Source organism: Anabas testudineus, chromosome 2 (genome assembly GCF_900324465.2).
Source record: "Anabas testudineus chromosome 2, fAnaTes1.2, whole genome shotgun sequence".
NCBI classification, from domain to species: Eukaryota; Metazoa; Chordata; class Actinopteri; order Anabantiformes; family Anabantidae; genus Anabas; species Anabas testudineus.
In genome coordinates this window covers 12,739,663-12,757,171 of record NC_046611.1, presented here as the reverse complement: position 1 = coordinate 12,757,171, position 17,509 = coordinate 12,739,663, and the positions used below count along the sequence as shown (strand labels likewise).

General features: G+C 40.2%; 1 protein-coding gene across 5 annotated transcripts in view; it reads right to left on the bottom strand.

Moving 5' to 3' along the window:
• LOC113163630 (diacylglycerol kinase zeta-like) overlaps window positions 1–17,509 on the bottom strand; it is a 79,332-nt gene that overhangs the window by 25,285 nt on the left and 36,538 nt on the right. For all 5 annotated transcript variants that reach the window (XM_026362396.1, XM_026362397.1, XM_026362393.1 and 2 more), the window contains 7 exons: window positions 17,392–17,465; window positions 16,729–16,840; window positions 15,840–15,926; window positions 15,598–15,710; window positions 15,408–15,508; window positions 11,592–11,671; window positions 258–324 (listed from right to left, as the gene is read on the bottom strand). In XM_026362396.1, coding sequence (XP_026218181.1) covers window positions 258–324; window positions 11,592–11,671; window positions 15,408–15,508; window positions 15,598–15,710; window positions 15,840–15,926; window positions 16,729–16,840; window positions 17,392–17,465 — 634 coding nt within the window. The remainder of the gene's footprint in view (window positions 1–257; window positions 325–11,591; window positions 11,672–15,407; window positions 15,509–15,597; window positions 15,711–15,839; window positions 15,927–16,728; window positions 16,841–17,391; window positions 17,466–17,509) is intronic.

Genomic DNA, 17,509 nt, shown 5'->3' with positions numbered 1-17,509 from the left:
CATCCCTGCCCACTGTTGGAGCTAGCTGTGGATCATTGATTTAGGACAGCACTAGCCATCTGTATCCCTGTGATAGGCTAATCAATACAGAGGCTTCATTCTCTGTCATCACCTTTTTGAACTATTTTTAAAAGCATTTTCGTTTTAACAAGATTATATAAATGACTTCCCCTTTGCTTTTATTAAAAAACATTTTTGCACAGAAAATGTTGGAAACATGTTAGATAAAGAGACAAAGGAGTCCAGGCAGTACTTACAGTCAAGGAAACACCACTTTGGAGATAATCTCTGAGAGGAAAGAATCTTTGGCTTGGCTGCCTCTTCCTGAATGACAGACAGACAGAACAGCAAGATTACAGAGCAGGTAATAACAGGCTGACAGGGGAACAGGGGCTCAGCTGACCTGAGGATGAAACCTTTTGTTAACAGTCATCCACCAATCTATTGAACAGACAAACTGACAGGCTCAGAAGAATGGAACAGGGAGAGGAAGATAAGAAATACAGAGAATGGCTGGGAAAGGATTGGTTCTTTGGTTAAGAAACCCCGGGCTCGCAGGTTTTAATAAATTGTCCTCTAATTCAAGTTTTTTTTTCTTTCTTTTTTTTTGCATCTCAGCCTGTTGGCAAATTGCCCGACACCATGTTTGTCCCCATTTGCAGTAAAAGCTGCAGCTGAGCCTGTGTTTATACTGATCAGGTGGTGAAGTGTAGTTCTGGAGCTCATTTTCACATGACATTGTGTTAAAACCTACTTAGACCACCTCTTATCACAGATGCAGCCATGGGGCAATTTTCACGGCACAAACACACACACACACACACACACACACACACACACACACACACAGACACACACAGATCTCTTTCTGTTTGCTGCTTCCATCTGCTGCACATTGATATAGTGTATGCATCAAAATATACTTACTGACTAACAGTGATTACCAGCATCATTAGTCTCAGGAGTGCGAGCCTGTGACCTGGAGAAGCGTCAGTACTACTCTTATATGTGATGACTGAGCTGCTCACAACTACTTGTGAAACGTTAGATCGTTTTTTCTGTGTAGCTGAAGTTCAGAGCTGATGCTGGACAGTGAAAAAGAACCATACAAAAAAAGACAACACTACGCTCACTTGTTTCTCCTGTTCAGAAATAACTCACTGAGCACAGGCACATACTCACACTTCCTTCCAAATCCTACTTACTTTACACACTACTGGCACAGAGCGGATACCCAGGGGGCTGACCATTTCTTAACTTTCTGTTACCCCTGAAAGCTTCTTTCACTGTAACCTCTTTCTAAGCTCTCTTTATCAACTATTTCTGTCACTAATCATGTACTGTGGTTGCTAGAGCAGACATAATGGTTCTTGAAAGGTTGCATAAATCATAGTCTTGTGGCAACGACATTGAAGCAAACTCAGCACATTTTAAAGGAGGAACATAAAGACTTCGAGTTTGAGGAAGGGTGAGCAGGCTGTTTAATAATCTCAAGGTTGCTAATTTGTTTGAATCAAATAGATGTCTTACACTTACTTTGGTTCAGAAATTGTCACAGTCACTCCCGTATCTGGCGAGTTTTTTGAGGTTTTTTTGGATAAAAAAAAAAAACAAATGAAGTACTTCCTGAAGTTAAATGTCTGTCTCCTACATTCTACTGTCTCATCCAACCACCCCATTCTCCTGCATACACAGACTTTTGGCTTAATATTTTACGTCACAGGTCTGGGCGTCCAATATTGATGTGCCTGGTTTATTATTGCAGTCGACTGACATCCCCATGCGTCTCATAACAATGCACAGGGGTACCTTTAGCGTTGTTATGCAATGCCAAAGCATCATTATCTGCTGTCCTGGGAACAAAAAGAGGCTGGTATCAATATATTTTCAACTTGCCATTTACATTAACTGTCAACATGTGTTCATTATCTTAATAGATACTGTAATGTGAAATTTGCTCTGCTGCTTACGATGATCCACAAAGCACTAAACAAAAATCCTCATTTACTACTCTGTCTCAACATCTGACACATTATCTTATCTCAGTTGTGGCAAAAATATGCAAAACAACACAGTCATATTCGACTTGTATTGAAGTTTAAAAAAAAAAAAAGATAAATAAGACAGTTAAATCCAGCTTCAGTCGGCTTTGTAATGTTTGAAAACTCACTCTGGAGCATTCTGTGTCTGTGACCTTCGGAAAGTTGTCAACACCTTCATATCCACTTGCCTCATTACTGCGAGTAAGTTTTTCTTTTTCTTTTTTTTATTTTGGCATCACTCAGACTTTTTTTTTCCTATCTAGTCTCCAATTAGCTCAGAATGCTGCAGCAGGACTTTTAACAAGATCAAGAAACAGACACCATATCACTGAGATTCCTGCCTCCCTTCTACGGCACCCTGTTAGCTGCAGACTGAAGTTTTAAATCATCTTCTTTGTTTACATAGCACTAAATGGTCTTAGCGGTTCTGTCTGTGAAGTCCTGCCCCCGTACCACACTGTCAGACACCTTAGATCCTCCAACCACAGACTCCTGTCTGTCCACAGATCAAGCACTAAATGCTGTGGTTGTGCTTTCTCAGCAGATGTCCCACGGTTTGTCTCACTGGTGATTCTAACTGAAAACATACTTTTATCCACACGTAACTGTGCAACTTTCTTTGGATGATGTTTGTGCTAAAACCCCTTTTTGAGAAGTGTGGATTTAATTATGTGGTAACCTCGGAGGTTGTATGTGCCGTTTAGTGCTGTGGAGAAGTAACATGAAACCAATGACACTACTGCTTCAACTACATTTCCCAGTAGCATCTGGAACAGGAACTCTATAGAGCTTCAAAGTTCCACATGCTCCATCATTCAACCACTCGGAGACTGAGCACCACAACAATTTGTTTGTCATTGCTTCAAAAGGCTACATCACATATAAGCAACCAACATTTAATTCATTTAAAGCTTTGTTGTATTTATATCTTGTTTTTTTAATGTTGCAACCCTAATCTGAACTTATCTTATGTTAAAGAGGGGATGTTGACACCTCTTGACTCACAGATCAGCCTGGCAGAGGTGTGAGGATATTGGATAAATATAAATATTTCTGAGCAAGGCTTGTTCTCTAACTAATCTGCTTGATTATTAGGTTCGGCAGCCTCTTATTAATTATAATATGACAATGACTAATAACCTTTGCAGAGTGTGGCAGAGCACAGCAGTTGGTAGAAGACCAATGCGAAGCAGGGAGAGGGAGGGTTGGCTGGAGCGGAGTGGATTGATTTGGATTCTTGTGCTAGAACTAGCTCAAGTTGTATGTTGTAGCTTTAATGATAGTGACTTTTAAAAGTCAGTGTCATTAAGTTACCTGTGGTATAATAACTTATACTGCAAAATAATGAGTGCATGTATTCTGTAATGGATTTCGGTTTCTTAGGATGACACAGTTTCAGGTTCAGCTCCACTTTCCGAGTAGCTTGAAAAGCAGCTTACATTCAGTGAAAGTGTGGTGTTGCTGTAGTTAAACCATTTCCAGGGACGGGAAGGTGGGAGCCGCTCGTTTTAAATGTCAGTATAGCCCAAAGCCCCTGTGAGCAACAACAATACAAACGGCTGAGTGTGTGTTTGAACTAAATCAGTGAGAAATGAAATGTATAATTAAAATAATTTCAAGCTTCAGAGACATGAGTTGGTCAGCAAAAGTTGGAGATGTGCACACACATGAACTGCACAGTCACAACAGAACTGGGTCACAGCCGGATGCTATGGACATTGCTCTGGTGAGCAGGCATGAGGAGAATAGAGATGCTGAGTTTTGGGACTTGTCAGTGTTGTCAGGTGGAAAAGGGATCAAAGGATCTGCCTTAATTTAACTTTATATCTAAAAGGTAATACCACAACAGGCATTCATGGCTTTAACAGGTGATGATCTGCTAATAAGCATATGTAGATGTTTGCTAAAATAATATCACATTAGATAAGAGTAACACCTGTAACCAAGGTAGACCTTGACTAAAAACTGGTCATCGTGTTGATTAGTTACTACTGAGTCTAAAACACATCAGTGCTGTTTTAGAAGATTCAGTTCAATTCACAAAAGTGACAGAATGTCAAAAAGTCACCGCACGTCCCCGAAACAAGAGCAAAACAAGTCAAAGAAAGTACGGCTATCTTCCTTTCATGCCGACGTAAACACCTCTCCAACTCTCCTTCTCTGTGTTTGTCTGTACTTATCTAATCCTGCTGTCAGGTTCAGCAGCAGTCCCGAGCCGAGTAAAACGCCCTCAGGCTTTTACAGCAAACCTACAAACAGAATCAAAAGCTGAACTTGTCTGACTGACTCTTCTCTTCTTCACCTCCTTTCTTCTCCTGTCTCGTCTCCATTCACTCCTGGTGCTTGTTGAGTTCCTTCGCAGTTACGGTCAGATTTACTAGGCCTTTTGGGACTCGTTTCTCATTCGTTCCGTGCCTGTTGTGCATGTTATTTATCAATCTAGCAATGTCACTTTGTGGGATGCACTTGCTCCTCTCTTCTCTTATTTTCCCCTCTCTCACAACTTCACTATTAATGGTAACTACAAAAGACTTTAGAGGAGAACAGACAAATAAATTAACCCTTATTCTGCAAAAAGGCTTAAGGACTGCAGACAAACATACTAGGACTCAATAGGCTCCATTAGGGCAATTCCAGTGCCAGGGAAAACATTTATGTGAGTTTTTATGTAATGTTCCTCAGGTGCAAGTCTATTTTTTGAAACAGCTGGAAATTTTCTGGCACCAAACAAACCAACTTAGCATAGTTGGAAAGTTTTTTTAAGGCAATTTCTAACTCTGTAGTTATTTTTACTGAACGATAAAGTATAATTTTAGCCTGTTGGAGATGATGATTTGCTCTCCACAAAAACAAAAATGACAACAGGAAATGAAATTGTCTCTCAAAAAAGTTTTTTTCACTTATACTTTATAGTTATTATATACAGTTGTATTTGCCCTCAGCATCTTGTTATGTTTTTCCTCAAATTGATGCTAAATTTTTGTAAAGAAAAAATTGTCATCCCGGAGAATCGTTATATTTTTCCTGGACCACAACAGCTTTTTTTTTGACTCCAACCACCTAGAAGAGTTTATGACTATTCAGGGAATACCTTAAGAATTTGGATGAGTGTTGTCAAAACGACTCTACAGAGTTAGAAACGGTCACACCATGCACTGTAGTACATGACCTCACAGAGCTACAATTCTTCTCACCCAACAAACGGTGACTTTTGGTCCATAAACCAAACGGTAAAACACCCCATGTAACGCTCTTCATTTCAGTGGTCGCACAATAGTGGAACAAACCACCTACCTATGAACGCTCAGCAGATATATCTTGTGACTGACAAAGATTTCCAAAAATATCATCCACATGGGATTAATTCTGTATGGTATGTACTTCTGTACATGACTGAGCTTCTCAGCTTCAACCTGTAGAATGTCGGGTCTGATTGATTGCTTAATTTTACACATGGAGGGCAGTGTAGCAGCAACTTATTCAAATCGCTGCATTAACCAGTAGCTCTATTAGTGCAGAATTCACTAGAAAATTAACAGGGATACAATTTGTGCAAATAATTGAGATTCAGGCAAATTCATTTAATCTCCCATGGGCTTAGTCCTGAGCGGAACAAGTGAACATAAATCACTGAAATTATGGAGAGTGTTTCTGTTCCTGTATGCACTAGTGAAGACACGTCAAGTCCACATGGAATTGATTTAGACATAATTGCAGGTAGCACATCAGTTCCTGTTGAGTTTGCCCAACTGGGGCGGGAACAGGTTTGCAAATTGGCACATACAGCAGAAGAAGAAAAAAAAGACCTCACACATGTATGTGACCCTGTTTTAAAAATAATTTCTCTGACACATTTTACTCATCTATGGAATATCGAATTTTGTGGATATGCTTTTATGCATCTAAGACACAACTGGAAACTCTCACAACATAAAGGGAAGGCAAAATGATTTTGTAAATTACATCACCATTATATAGTTAGCCATTTTTTTGATGACTCATTTGCATATTATTTAAATAAATTAAAGGTAAAATTTCATTTACAGTACATGTATATAGTGACGAGAACAATTAGTTCAAGTATGCAAGTGACTAGCAAACCAACATTGTTTGGGTGTTTGTATAGGTCAGGGTAGCACGGAGTCCTCTCAGAGGACTCTTTGTGTTTTATCATCTTAGAATAATATTATGTTTGTTGATATTTGTTACTTTGGTGAATGTCAGATTACATTTATGACTAATTTATGCAGAAAACTGGGAAGTTCACACAATTCACTTCCTTTTTTTGCCGCTGTACTGTATATGAGATTTAAATATATTTTTTCAATAAAAACATTTTGTCAACACATTTTGATAATATTTAAAAGATTTCAACCATATATATTGTGTGTAAAAGCTAAATTTCTGGTCACATTTAGCTTGTTTCTGCCCAGTTCTACTAAATCCTGTTGCCATGACATAACAGACCTCCATCCATCTATCCATTAGCTTTACCCACTTTTCTCTTACGGGGTGAAACTGTTAAGTTGACCACAATAAAGAACAGAGACACACCAACGCACACAAGAGAGCCTCTTGTAGGAGAGTTGGTCGTTTAACAAAGTGACTCCCTCACTATGCCGTAAATGCCTCTAGTCACTGTCGAAGCTTCATCATGACACCAGTGAGCATCATCAGACACCACAGAACTGGAGATCAAACAGTGAAACAAATGTTACATCGTTGTGGTTGCTATGCAACACAAAGTCTCACAATCACTCATGAGCTGTCTTCTTGGTATCAGTGACCTGACCTACAGTAAATAGAAACAGGAACGTGCTGTTAAAAATAACATTGACAGGGTTTATATTGCTCTGCTTGCCCTTGAAGAGGAAAATTAAATGCTCATTTGGAAATAAGCTGATGTGAGTCCATGATATTGAGTTTTATTTTATTCACAGTGTCAGAGTAAAGAACACAAGAAATTTTACTGTAAGTGTAAGAATGCATCAATAGGCATACGTGGCCCTTTCTTGTTCATTCTCTACCTGCTCCCCAGGGGAAATATCATCCACAGCCATGGCCTCCATATCCACTGCTATCGACATGGACCACTCTACACTCTCGCCCTGCCCACATGTATGCAAAGTCTATGTAATCCTAGACACCAATCTGTCTTTTGAACACTGAACCATAACCACAGAAACAAACAACATGCTGGAACAAACCAGATGCAAGATGCAAGAAGTTTTGGAGTTGCAGGTACTGGCCCCAAATCAGCCTGTAGCTCCAAACATACACTGCTAGGCAGACAAAATATTCTCTCCTATATACATATTATCTCCGATGTTTCTTCCGTCATTCCAATTTCCAATATACGAACACCACTAGTAAACATGTTCTTGACACATTCCTTCATTTCTCCTCCTCGCCCGAATAACAGCAGTCATATATGTGCAAGTAGACTACACCTGCTTTTGAAACGGATTAAATATAGATGCAGTCACTGCAATCGCTTTCAGGCTTGAAAGATCACATTTCATGTTCTCAATTTATGAATTTGCATTTTCTCCTCCCTGTATTTTGCACACTTGGGCAAAAACACCTCACTTTGCATATTTATTAAAACAAATGTACAAAATTCACAGTTTGCAGCATTTTTTGTGGGTGATACTACATTTGAACATGTTTTTTTTTACATGCAGATCTTTAAAAATGTTTCATTATATGTGTACTAAATTAACTAAATGCTTTTTCACTACTGTGATCTAGTTACTTTGTTACTTTAGCTGGTTACCTGGTTTTAAGTCTGCTTCTATAAAACATAGCAATAGAAAGAACAGCACCTCCGACTGCTTCCTACAGACCACTTTGTGAACACAATTCAGGTTGCACAGGCCAGTAAGCTCTCAAAGCACAGCAACATAATTCCCTCCATCACACATGTGAGGGTGACAGAGCATGACAGTATTGCGTCCCAGGAGCGAAATCCCCCCGGTCACTAAGAGGAAAGAAAGGGAAGAAACAGACATGGGAAAAAGAAAATTCCTGAGACTGACTCACAGCAGCAGCAGCAGCGAGCAGGTGAGCTGCATTTGTCTCCTTTTCTGTGGTACTTAAATTGAATATGTTTTACTGACCCCCACCATACTTCATAGCAAGAGATCACGTTGTAAAGAAAAAGGACAGGCGTCCCTGTTAACCTGCATAAATCCATTTATACCAATGACTTGTTATTCAAACTCTGTGTTTGGATTTATGATCCTCCACTTTTCTACAAATGATCTTTAAAGGAAAGGATTTTCAGTGGTGTCTCTCGGGTCCCCAGGAGAGAGAAGTGTGGGTGTGGAAATGTATTGGCTGACCTTAAGGTGGGTTTGCTGACAATTTGATCCAGACTGCCTACATGATGTCCACAGACTCCACACTTGCTGAAACCTTCTTTAGAAGTCTTTAACGTCTTGTTACAAAAGTGTTATTATTAGTCATGATTTTAGGCGTGACACTCATAATCACATCTTACAAACTGTATATGGTCTATGTTGTGCTCTTCTGGAAGCACATATATATGTGATTGTAAATGCAGACATGCTAATGGCTGCCTCAGATAAGAACAGTAGTTGCATATGCAGATGTGTGGGATGATGTGTTGCTGATTTTTCTTATCTATACTTTGGAGAACTACTGTATGTAACAGCCTACGCCATCATGCCAGACGTTTTAAGCTCAGTCGTGCCCTCTCGTAGTTCAATCACAGCCAAAAAAGTTGAAGTGAAGGGTTTTTAATCTTACGTAAAGTGGAATTAAAAATAAACAGGTTAAACAGACTACACTGATCTTCTAAAGTACCACAAAGCACAACATGGCACTGAAAAACAGGACTGTCTTTGGAAATCTGTCTTTTATTGACTGATCAGTCAAGGTCACCTCTGTCACTGTCTAAAGAGGAAACCAAATGGCACAAATCTGCAATATTAAAGTCTGCAACAGAATGTGAAAAGAAGCCAGATGAGTACTGGCAGAACATTTTGGTGAAATGAACCTAAAAGAAAAAATAAGAGTGAATCAGACAGAGCGACCAGTGACCAAATAATGTTGACTGTGGAACAAAGAGGTGTCAGTGCACTGGTAAATGGTTGCATTAATGCAAAGGCTTTAGGGTAAATTTACGTTTGACATGCATAGATGTTACTGTGAATCAAATTCAAAGGTTACAAGCTATTTTTATTTATAATATAATAAATTTATAATTAGGTTTTATGTGTCTCCCTGTCCTCTGTTGACTGTGCTACAGAACAGAACTGTGAAAATTGTGTTTACTGAATGAGAAAGTTACCCTGAATGCAACACTAAAGAGATGTCAAACGCAGATTCGGGTTGTAAATTGTCTTTGACACTTCTTGTCATGTTTTTGCCCTCAAAGCTCTTCTGAGCATAGCGGGACCTTGAAAAGATTACCTAATTAACCCTGTAATTAAATTAAGCAACAATTAAACATAAAAGCCTAACTTTTAGTCACTGATCTCAGATTTCTGATCTCAACATCCTCTGAACAGAAGAAAACACTTCCACAGTATCCAACAAACTCACATGCGCACCTGCATACGCACAAAACAGAATAAACTGTAGATGCCACAAGCACACTGACACACACAATTAATCAATACACTACTTCAGGTAAAGGTCACACACACACACAAACTCATGCAGACATAGGCAGACACCAGTTCATGCATCATGCTGTAACACTGAGACACACGAGGGAAACTAATCTCTATGGAAAAACTACAGTGTACATGTATTTTTGTCTCCTTACAGGAGGAAGGAGTCAAAAAAATGCCACTGATGATGCACCTCCATTAAATCTTGGTTAATAAGTGTGAGTAAAATGTGATTTAAACCAGAGGGAGGCTATGTCAGGGACAATAAAGCATGATGAAAAAAGGCTCAATGCCATACAAACTGGCCACATCCCTACTAATTTAACACATGCTTCAATCTACTGTTTCCTACAACAAGTTTCAGTCGAGGAAGGGGATTATGGGCTCGATGTACTTGAACCTGGAACCCATTGTTATCTGACGGTTTGTTCTGAGTTCAGGTGTACATTAATAATTATGTTCAGGTAAAGTTCAGTCACTCATACCGATGTAACTGCACTTAAATGTTTCAGAATTTGAATGCTGTCCAAATTAAATTGATGAGGTGGCTCAGTTGCTTCTGGAAGAAAAACTCCCCACAGACCAACTTGTATTGGTTTTGGATATTAAAAGCTCTTTTTGGATCCGGGTCAGGTTGAACCACTATACTGTCCAGAACGGCTTTGGGCAGAAATATGTGGCCCCACCTGTGCTCAAGTCCAGCAGTAGCAATTAGAGCCATCATGGATGAGCTGACAGCAACAGCAACATCACGACCCACGGTATGAAAAGCCTCACACAAAGTGAGCACACCTGAAATGCCAGTTCTCCCTCACTGGACAGGAAGACGTCACCTATCTCACCCAACGAAGACTTAAAAGTCATCACCCGAAGCAGAATTTGAAATGACTAAGAGGATGTTTCTTCCTGAGCCGTAAAATGTGGATTTTTCTGCATGTCAGTGGGTTGTGTGATGCATTCTGTGCTCTGTAACCCCTAAAGTACAGAATCTGCTCTGTTTATACGTGTAGGTGTTTGTTTGTTGCAAATGGTGTGTGTGTGTGTGTGTAGCAGGATTTCATATCGGTAGAACATTTAGAGCCCACAGTAACAGACTCCTTCAGCTGTCAGTCACTCACACTCAGGACCATCAGCAGCACTGGTGTCAGCTGTGTCAGATGGGAAGCTTTCTTAGACTTAAACAAGCCTGAGAGAAGTGCAGCAATGTGAGCAGTCCGATTCCTCCTGCTTGAATATTTCTCCTTATTGATGTAAACCACAGCATCAATAATGCCTTTTAATGTACTGCTTCAAGCCGTCTGGGAGCCTGTGGCAGTGAAACAGGTCCAGAGAGATCTTGGGGGGTTAAAGGGGCTTAAAATCTTTTAACATACATTTCACTTCGTGTTGTGTTGAGTTTAATAGTCAGCAAGTTTCTTAAACATGTAAACTATCACATACAACTGAATCATTTTTTAAAAATTAAATGTTGAAGTGTAGTGGTATCAGTTATCAGTTAGTTTCCCGTGTGCCTCTGAGCCGAACAAAAACCACAGCGAGGAAACATCTAACCACCAACCTGCTGTCCCATGCAGGTAAAGGAGGGATGAACAGAGCAGAAATCCTAGAGGAGATGGGAGCGTATGAGAGTGGAGAGGAGAGTAGTCCAGACATTGAGGTATTCAGGTGTACACACACACACACACACACACACACACACACACACACACACACACACACACACACACACACACACACACACACGGTGCCTAATTAGTTCCCAGATTTTTAAAATTGGTTTCTGTTCCCTCTCGTCTTCATTCTCTTCTCTCTACTTACTTTGTGTCACAACCTTTTTCTTTAATTTCAGACACACAGCCACGACCTTTTCATCTCCACCTCCCATTTTCTCCTCCCCTCTCCCTCTTACCTCCTGCAAACGCTGGATGTGCTCTCTGCAGGTTTCCAAGTCGCTGTCACCGGGAACCACGATCAGTCCCAGAGGAATCGCTGGAGACACAGAGGAACAAGACAATTATCCAGCAGCACTTTGATACCTAATGGAACTGTGGCGCTCAACTCCAGCCCCCAGGACTTGGCGAGTACTGCTAGTTTTGATCCAGGTTATGTAGCAAGACGCAAACTCCACATAACTGTAATTAGATGTATGACAGCATGGACAGCTTGTCAACTGTGGCCACATCAAGTGAGGTGCAAAACAGAGCCGCATTAAGGAAAAATGCAGGAAGTGAAGACAGTTGCAGAAGGGACAAAACCCAGCATAATCATCAAACTTCTGATTAGATTCACTTGTCCCTGTGTTTTAGCCAAATCTTTGAATTACTTTAATTTAACAGTGTACAATATAATCACAGCATGGCATGTTTATTTTTCCAAAATGATCCTGTGGTGTGTGCTGTAAATTACACAAGTACACTTTCAGGAGTTTGCCCCTGTGCTGTTTCACCTCGTCTTTCTTGTTCTTGATGCCAGTGAGTTGCTCAAAGTGAACAAAAAAGCAAGTTGAAAAAATAATAACAATAATAATACACATCTAGCAAAGACATTTCCACTACCACTGCCAGTCCTCTATTAGCAATAAAAACAACAACGCCAATCGCACCACATTCAATGAGGGAATCTGTTAATGCCTGTACAGTATGGCCCTCAGCTGCTCGGTATCACAAAGTGTAAGCATAATTACTGTGGGGAATATAATTAAAACACAATACAGCCTGATAGTGTGTGACAGCTCGGCCCAGCGTCTCCAAGAGTAACACATCTGACAACGTACGCTCAGTGCCAAGTTGATGTTGGCACTGGTGTCTTTTATTTTATTATAAAAAATGAACCTGACCAAGCTAGCTTATTAAGCGTAAGCCGACATAGGTTGCTGAAACAATAAAGACTGATCCCAGAGGAAGCGCAGGCCGGACACCCACTTCTCCAACACAGCCCTGCTGGCTGAATATCACACAACTTGTGGTGCTGGAAGAGCTGTCAAATCAAACAAGGAGCTCCTGAACCCACACACACACACACACACACACACACACACACACACACACCTCTCATTGATACTAAAAAGCTTCGTGAGGAAGACAAAGACTACAATGGGAGACAGCAAGAGGAACTATAGTCTCAGAAATCCAGTCAGATTTTGGCAAACGGTATTTGTTGTGTTGTCCATTGACTTCTTTGGTAAATCACTCATCTCACATTATTTAGTTCTATCCATCTGAATGTTCAAACAATTACCACAGCACCACTTTCAAATAGTAACCATTACTTTCTCTTTCACAGACTCTCTTTGAGGATGTTCCTTTTTTTAACTGACCTTTTCCAGCGGCACACACACACACACACACACACACACAGCGACTGATTGGTTGTTGTTGTGTGTGTAAAGAGATGCTACAGCTCTTGTAGCATTTTAAATGGCAATGTTCAGGATTTTCATAATCACGCAATAAACTGGCTGAACAGTTTCCAAAGTCATACCCAAAACTAAAACACAAATTTGATCCCCCATAGTAGTTATATATCATCTATTCAGTTATATGTGAATGTTTCTCCTTCACTCAGTCTAGCCTGGTCAACCTGTTCAGTTGGAATATGCCAAATACTCCAATGTCACTGTAAATGGATGGATCTCTAATACAGTACAATCATTTCACATTATCCCCAGCTAAGCAGCTCCATCTGCAGCAAGCTGCGATGTTCTGTGTGTTGTGTCCATGATAGGCAGCAGTACATTTACCCCACGCCAACCCCTGTCCAGGACAACATTAAAACTACCAGGTGGTGTTAATACTTTGGCTGATGGGTGTATATGCAGAAAGAGGCTAAGGATAACTACAGGATAATATAGTTATTTCACATCTTCTATGAAGCAGCTCACAATACAACCTGCTACAGCATTTAGATATTTCTAAATGCTCTCTCCTTCCGTTTCTTTGACGGGTTTGTTATTGTAATTTCTACATTTGCTACTTTTGTTTTTCTGCAAAAACTCTGTGCCTCTGGGTATGAAATGTATTTTTTTACCGTCCCTCTACCGAGTGTGACACATCTACAAGTTGAGAGCAAACTGCTTAATGAGGAGACAACTAAAGTTTCAGAGAACAGAAGAAAAGAATAAATTATAAAAAAACACCTGAAACCAACAAAACAGAAAAGACGAGTTAAACTGACAAAATAAGAATTTGTGACAAATATAGATACATATGTATGGACTTACATGTTACCACTGTGGATTAGATTGAAGTCCATGTTTACTGTAATGTATATACCAATGAGATGCAAAACACAAAAAGGAAAAGCTCAAGATCTACACTATGATAATGTTTATGTCTATGTAACAGCGCCACCCAGTGTTGAAACTCTGAACTAACATGAATTCACTGAACGTACGTTTGCTCTGCTGCAAAGCCAGCTGAGTGTCACTGTGAGAGAGGTGGAGCTAAACAGTGGACAGCAGAGCAGTGGGGCCATACAGACGTACATACAAAGGTAGCTGTATGCAGTATGTGAATCAGACAGTTCCACAGCTAGACGACAGCACCGAGGAATGAGGACTGAGATGCAGGATGCAGATACAGCTGAAAATGATCTCTTTGACATCCTCATCCTACTCTACTCTGCTCTACCCTCCTAATCATCAAGCAGTTTTATTCCCACTTCAGCCTGCAGATGCTGCCGCCTTGACGCCACTCTGACAACAGAAGCAGCTGATTGTTACATCAGTTTGTTGCTTCAGTTTGAAACGTGAACTAATCTGAGCACTGAGCCCAGTTCCGTTGTGTCTTTGTCCATCTGTCAAGAGCTCGGGTGAATCTCTGCGGCTTCCTTCTTGCATAATAGAGTTTCACAGCGAACCACGACAAGTAACAACAGTTGTCCAAAGAACCTGAGCCTGTGGCTATAATCACCACAGCAGCAGGACAGATACTTAACAGTGGCAAAATAAAATCTATTATTTGTACTTCACCAGATAAAAGGTTGAAGCTGATTAACTTATCTCAGATTGTAGTTTTTATTGTACTTCAGAAAAGGTCCCACTAGTTCTCTAACTCCACTGCTCAAAAAATAAAGGAAACACAAAATCATTCTAATGTAAGTCTAAGTCCATCACACTTCTGGGACGTCAACCTGTCCAGTTAGGAAGCAACACTGTTACTGTTTCACCTGCTGTTGTGCAAATGGAACAAACAACAGGTGGAATTTAGAAGCAATTAGCAAGAAACCCCTAGAAAGGAATGGTTCTACATGGAGGCCACAGACCATTTCCCTCAGGAGAACATCCATCGTCACATCAGGAGTATGCCCAGGCGTTGTGGGGAGTGCATACAGGCACGTGGAGGCTACCGAGCCTTAATTTGAATTGTGTTTATTTCCACAGTTGGATCAACCTGTCATTTGACTTTTCCACAATTATTTTAAGTATGATTCTGAATCCAGACCTCCATGGGATAATGATTCTAATTTCCATTGATCATTCTTGTGTTATTTTGTTCTCAACACATTCCACTATGTAATGAATGAAGACTTTCAACTGGAAGATTTCACTCATCGAGATCTATGATGTTGTTTAAGTGTTTTCTTTATTTGTTTGAACGGTGTTCATTAGATAAGTCGTCCATCATTAAAGAATATAATGTATGTTATACTTCAATTACTGCAAACATTGTAGGCACCACTGCAGACATGGATGTAAGTTTGTTTGTGTCCGTGTGTGTTTCCTTACATGCTTGTCGTAGTTTGTCCTTGTCATAGTGCAGAGTCTCATAGTCAGTCATACTGATCCTGCTGACTCTGATCCTGAGTCTCTCTGGGACTGGCTGCTGACTACAACACAAACAGGGACAGACCAGTTTTACCAAATGAATTAATAGAAGTTATGTGAATCTCTAACTACATCTCTATGCATATCTTACTCATTGAGATGTGGCAGTGATGTCCGTCGTTTGGTTTTCTGGACCATGTTGGCCTGGTTTCTAAGGCTGATGCGGATGACAGAAGGAGCAAGTCTACACGGTTCACCATCCACCTAACAACAACAACACGAATCAACCAATCAGACAATTAGGTAACTGAAACATTTTTATTAGGAACAGTAAATGAATGATTGAGCAGTTCAGTAAAGCACAACAGAAACACGTGTGTGTAGAGTACGTACCTGCACTGGAAGAGGTTTGGTGGTGGTGAGGGTGACTTCTCTGCACTGGTTCAACCGCTCACCATGACCTCCAACCTGCAGAGTAGCCTACACACACACACACACACATCATCTCACTTAGCAAGTATTCAGTAGTCCAGCTAACACTTTTTAAATACTGTAATATTCATTGGATCCTCTTATGCCTTCAAAGTGTCTGTGGAAATTCTCGTTTATACTAGTCATGGTTATCCCATGGTGCTGATGCTGTTCAGTGGCGGCTGGACTTAATTACTTGAGTTCTCTCATGTGAGAGGCTTCTAAAGTTCTATTTGTCTGGTTGGGAGGCCCATGCCGATAACCTCTGGTGAGTCGATAAGTTAACACCTTGAAGGTCACTGGGACTACCTGTGGGTTGTTGTTCCACCTGACCGTCACCACTCAAAATGTGAAGTGTGCCGAAACTGCATTGTATCAAATTGAATATATCAATTTAGGCTTCATCACTAATCAGAACTGATGCATTCTTTCAAGCAAGTCCATTTGCCAGCAGCTCTGGGATTTCAAAAGCTCAGATCTCATTTACCTAAACTTACTGCTGCTGTTCAAAACTCTCTTCTGACCACCTAGGTGGGAAAAAATATTCTAAATGCTGCACAAAAAATTATTTCCTTACATCTTTCCTGAGCTGTAACTACAAATACTATATTTCACTGTTTATTATGTACAACAGGATACTGATGTGTAATTGTGCATGACAAAATAAAGTATGCAAAGTTAAATAATACAGACAACTAGCAACTATAGCATAACATCACAATTCAACAAATCAGGCTCTCGCTTCTTATAGATTAAAGACCTTTCCTTCCGTGGTTTGAGTTACTAGCAGGACATAGTGAGAGCTTCATACCAGTGAAGTCATAGTGAATCCAATGACCTCGATGTATCCGTCATCATGGCGCTGAGGTTCAAAGTCGTGATGTTCACCAGGGTTTCCCCACGGTGTAGTGCCTGCACAGTACCTGAACATGCACAACAAACACATGTTGTGTTATAGAAAGAAGCAGTAACACTAATCATCACCATCAATCTCCCATTTAATAAAAAATCTTTATGAGTGATTTCAGGATGGAATTTCTTCATGACAATATGTACAAAATGAAAGGGGTTCACAAACTTTATGGCACCTCATCATAACAGATGTCATTATCCTAGCTGATTTCAACTTATTGTCTCAGAAACAAACGAGTAGAAAGTAGCGGCTAAGTCTCCAGTATCAAATGCAACTTCCAAAAAACGAACCACTCGTCTCTCTCTCTCTCTAAATCCACTCTGCTGTAAATGGGTCTATTCCAATTATCAAACAAGTCTTATTAACATATAACTCAAACAGAATCGTCACTTTTAGGGTTTAGTCAAGACAGCGTGGACATTTAATTATATGAAATGAATAAACAGGAAGATAAAATGTTGTGTGATATTTGGTTTGGGCACAAACAGTGGTGTATTAGGGTAAAACGTAGTGTAGAGAGCAGCAGCTGCAGCAGTATCACTTCTAACAGCTCTGACTAACCTGGGGATGTTGAGGAAGACCAGACACTGCAGCTTCAAGTCCTGAACCTTTGATGTTAAATCTGTCCCATCACACTGGAGACAGAGGAAGACAGTGACAGAAAGACGGAGACGGAGAG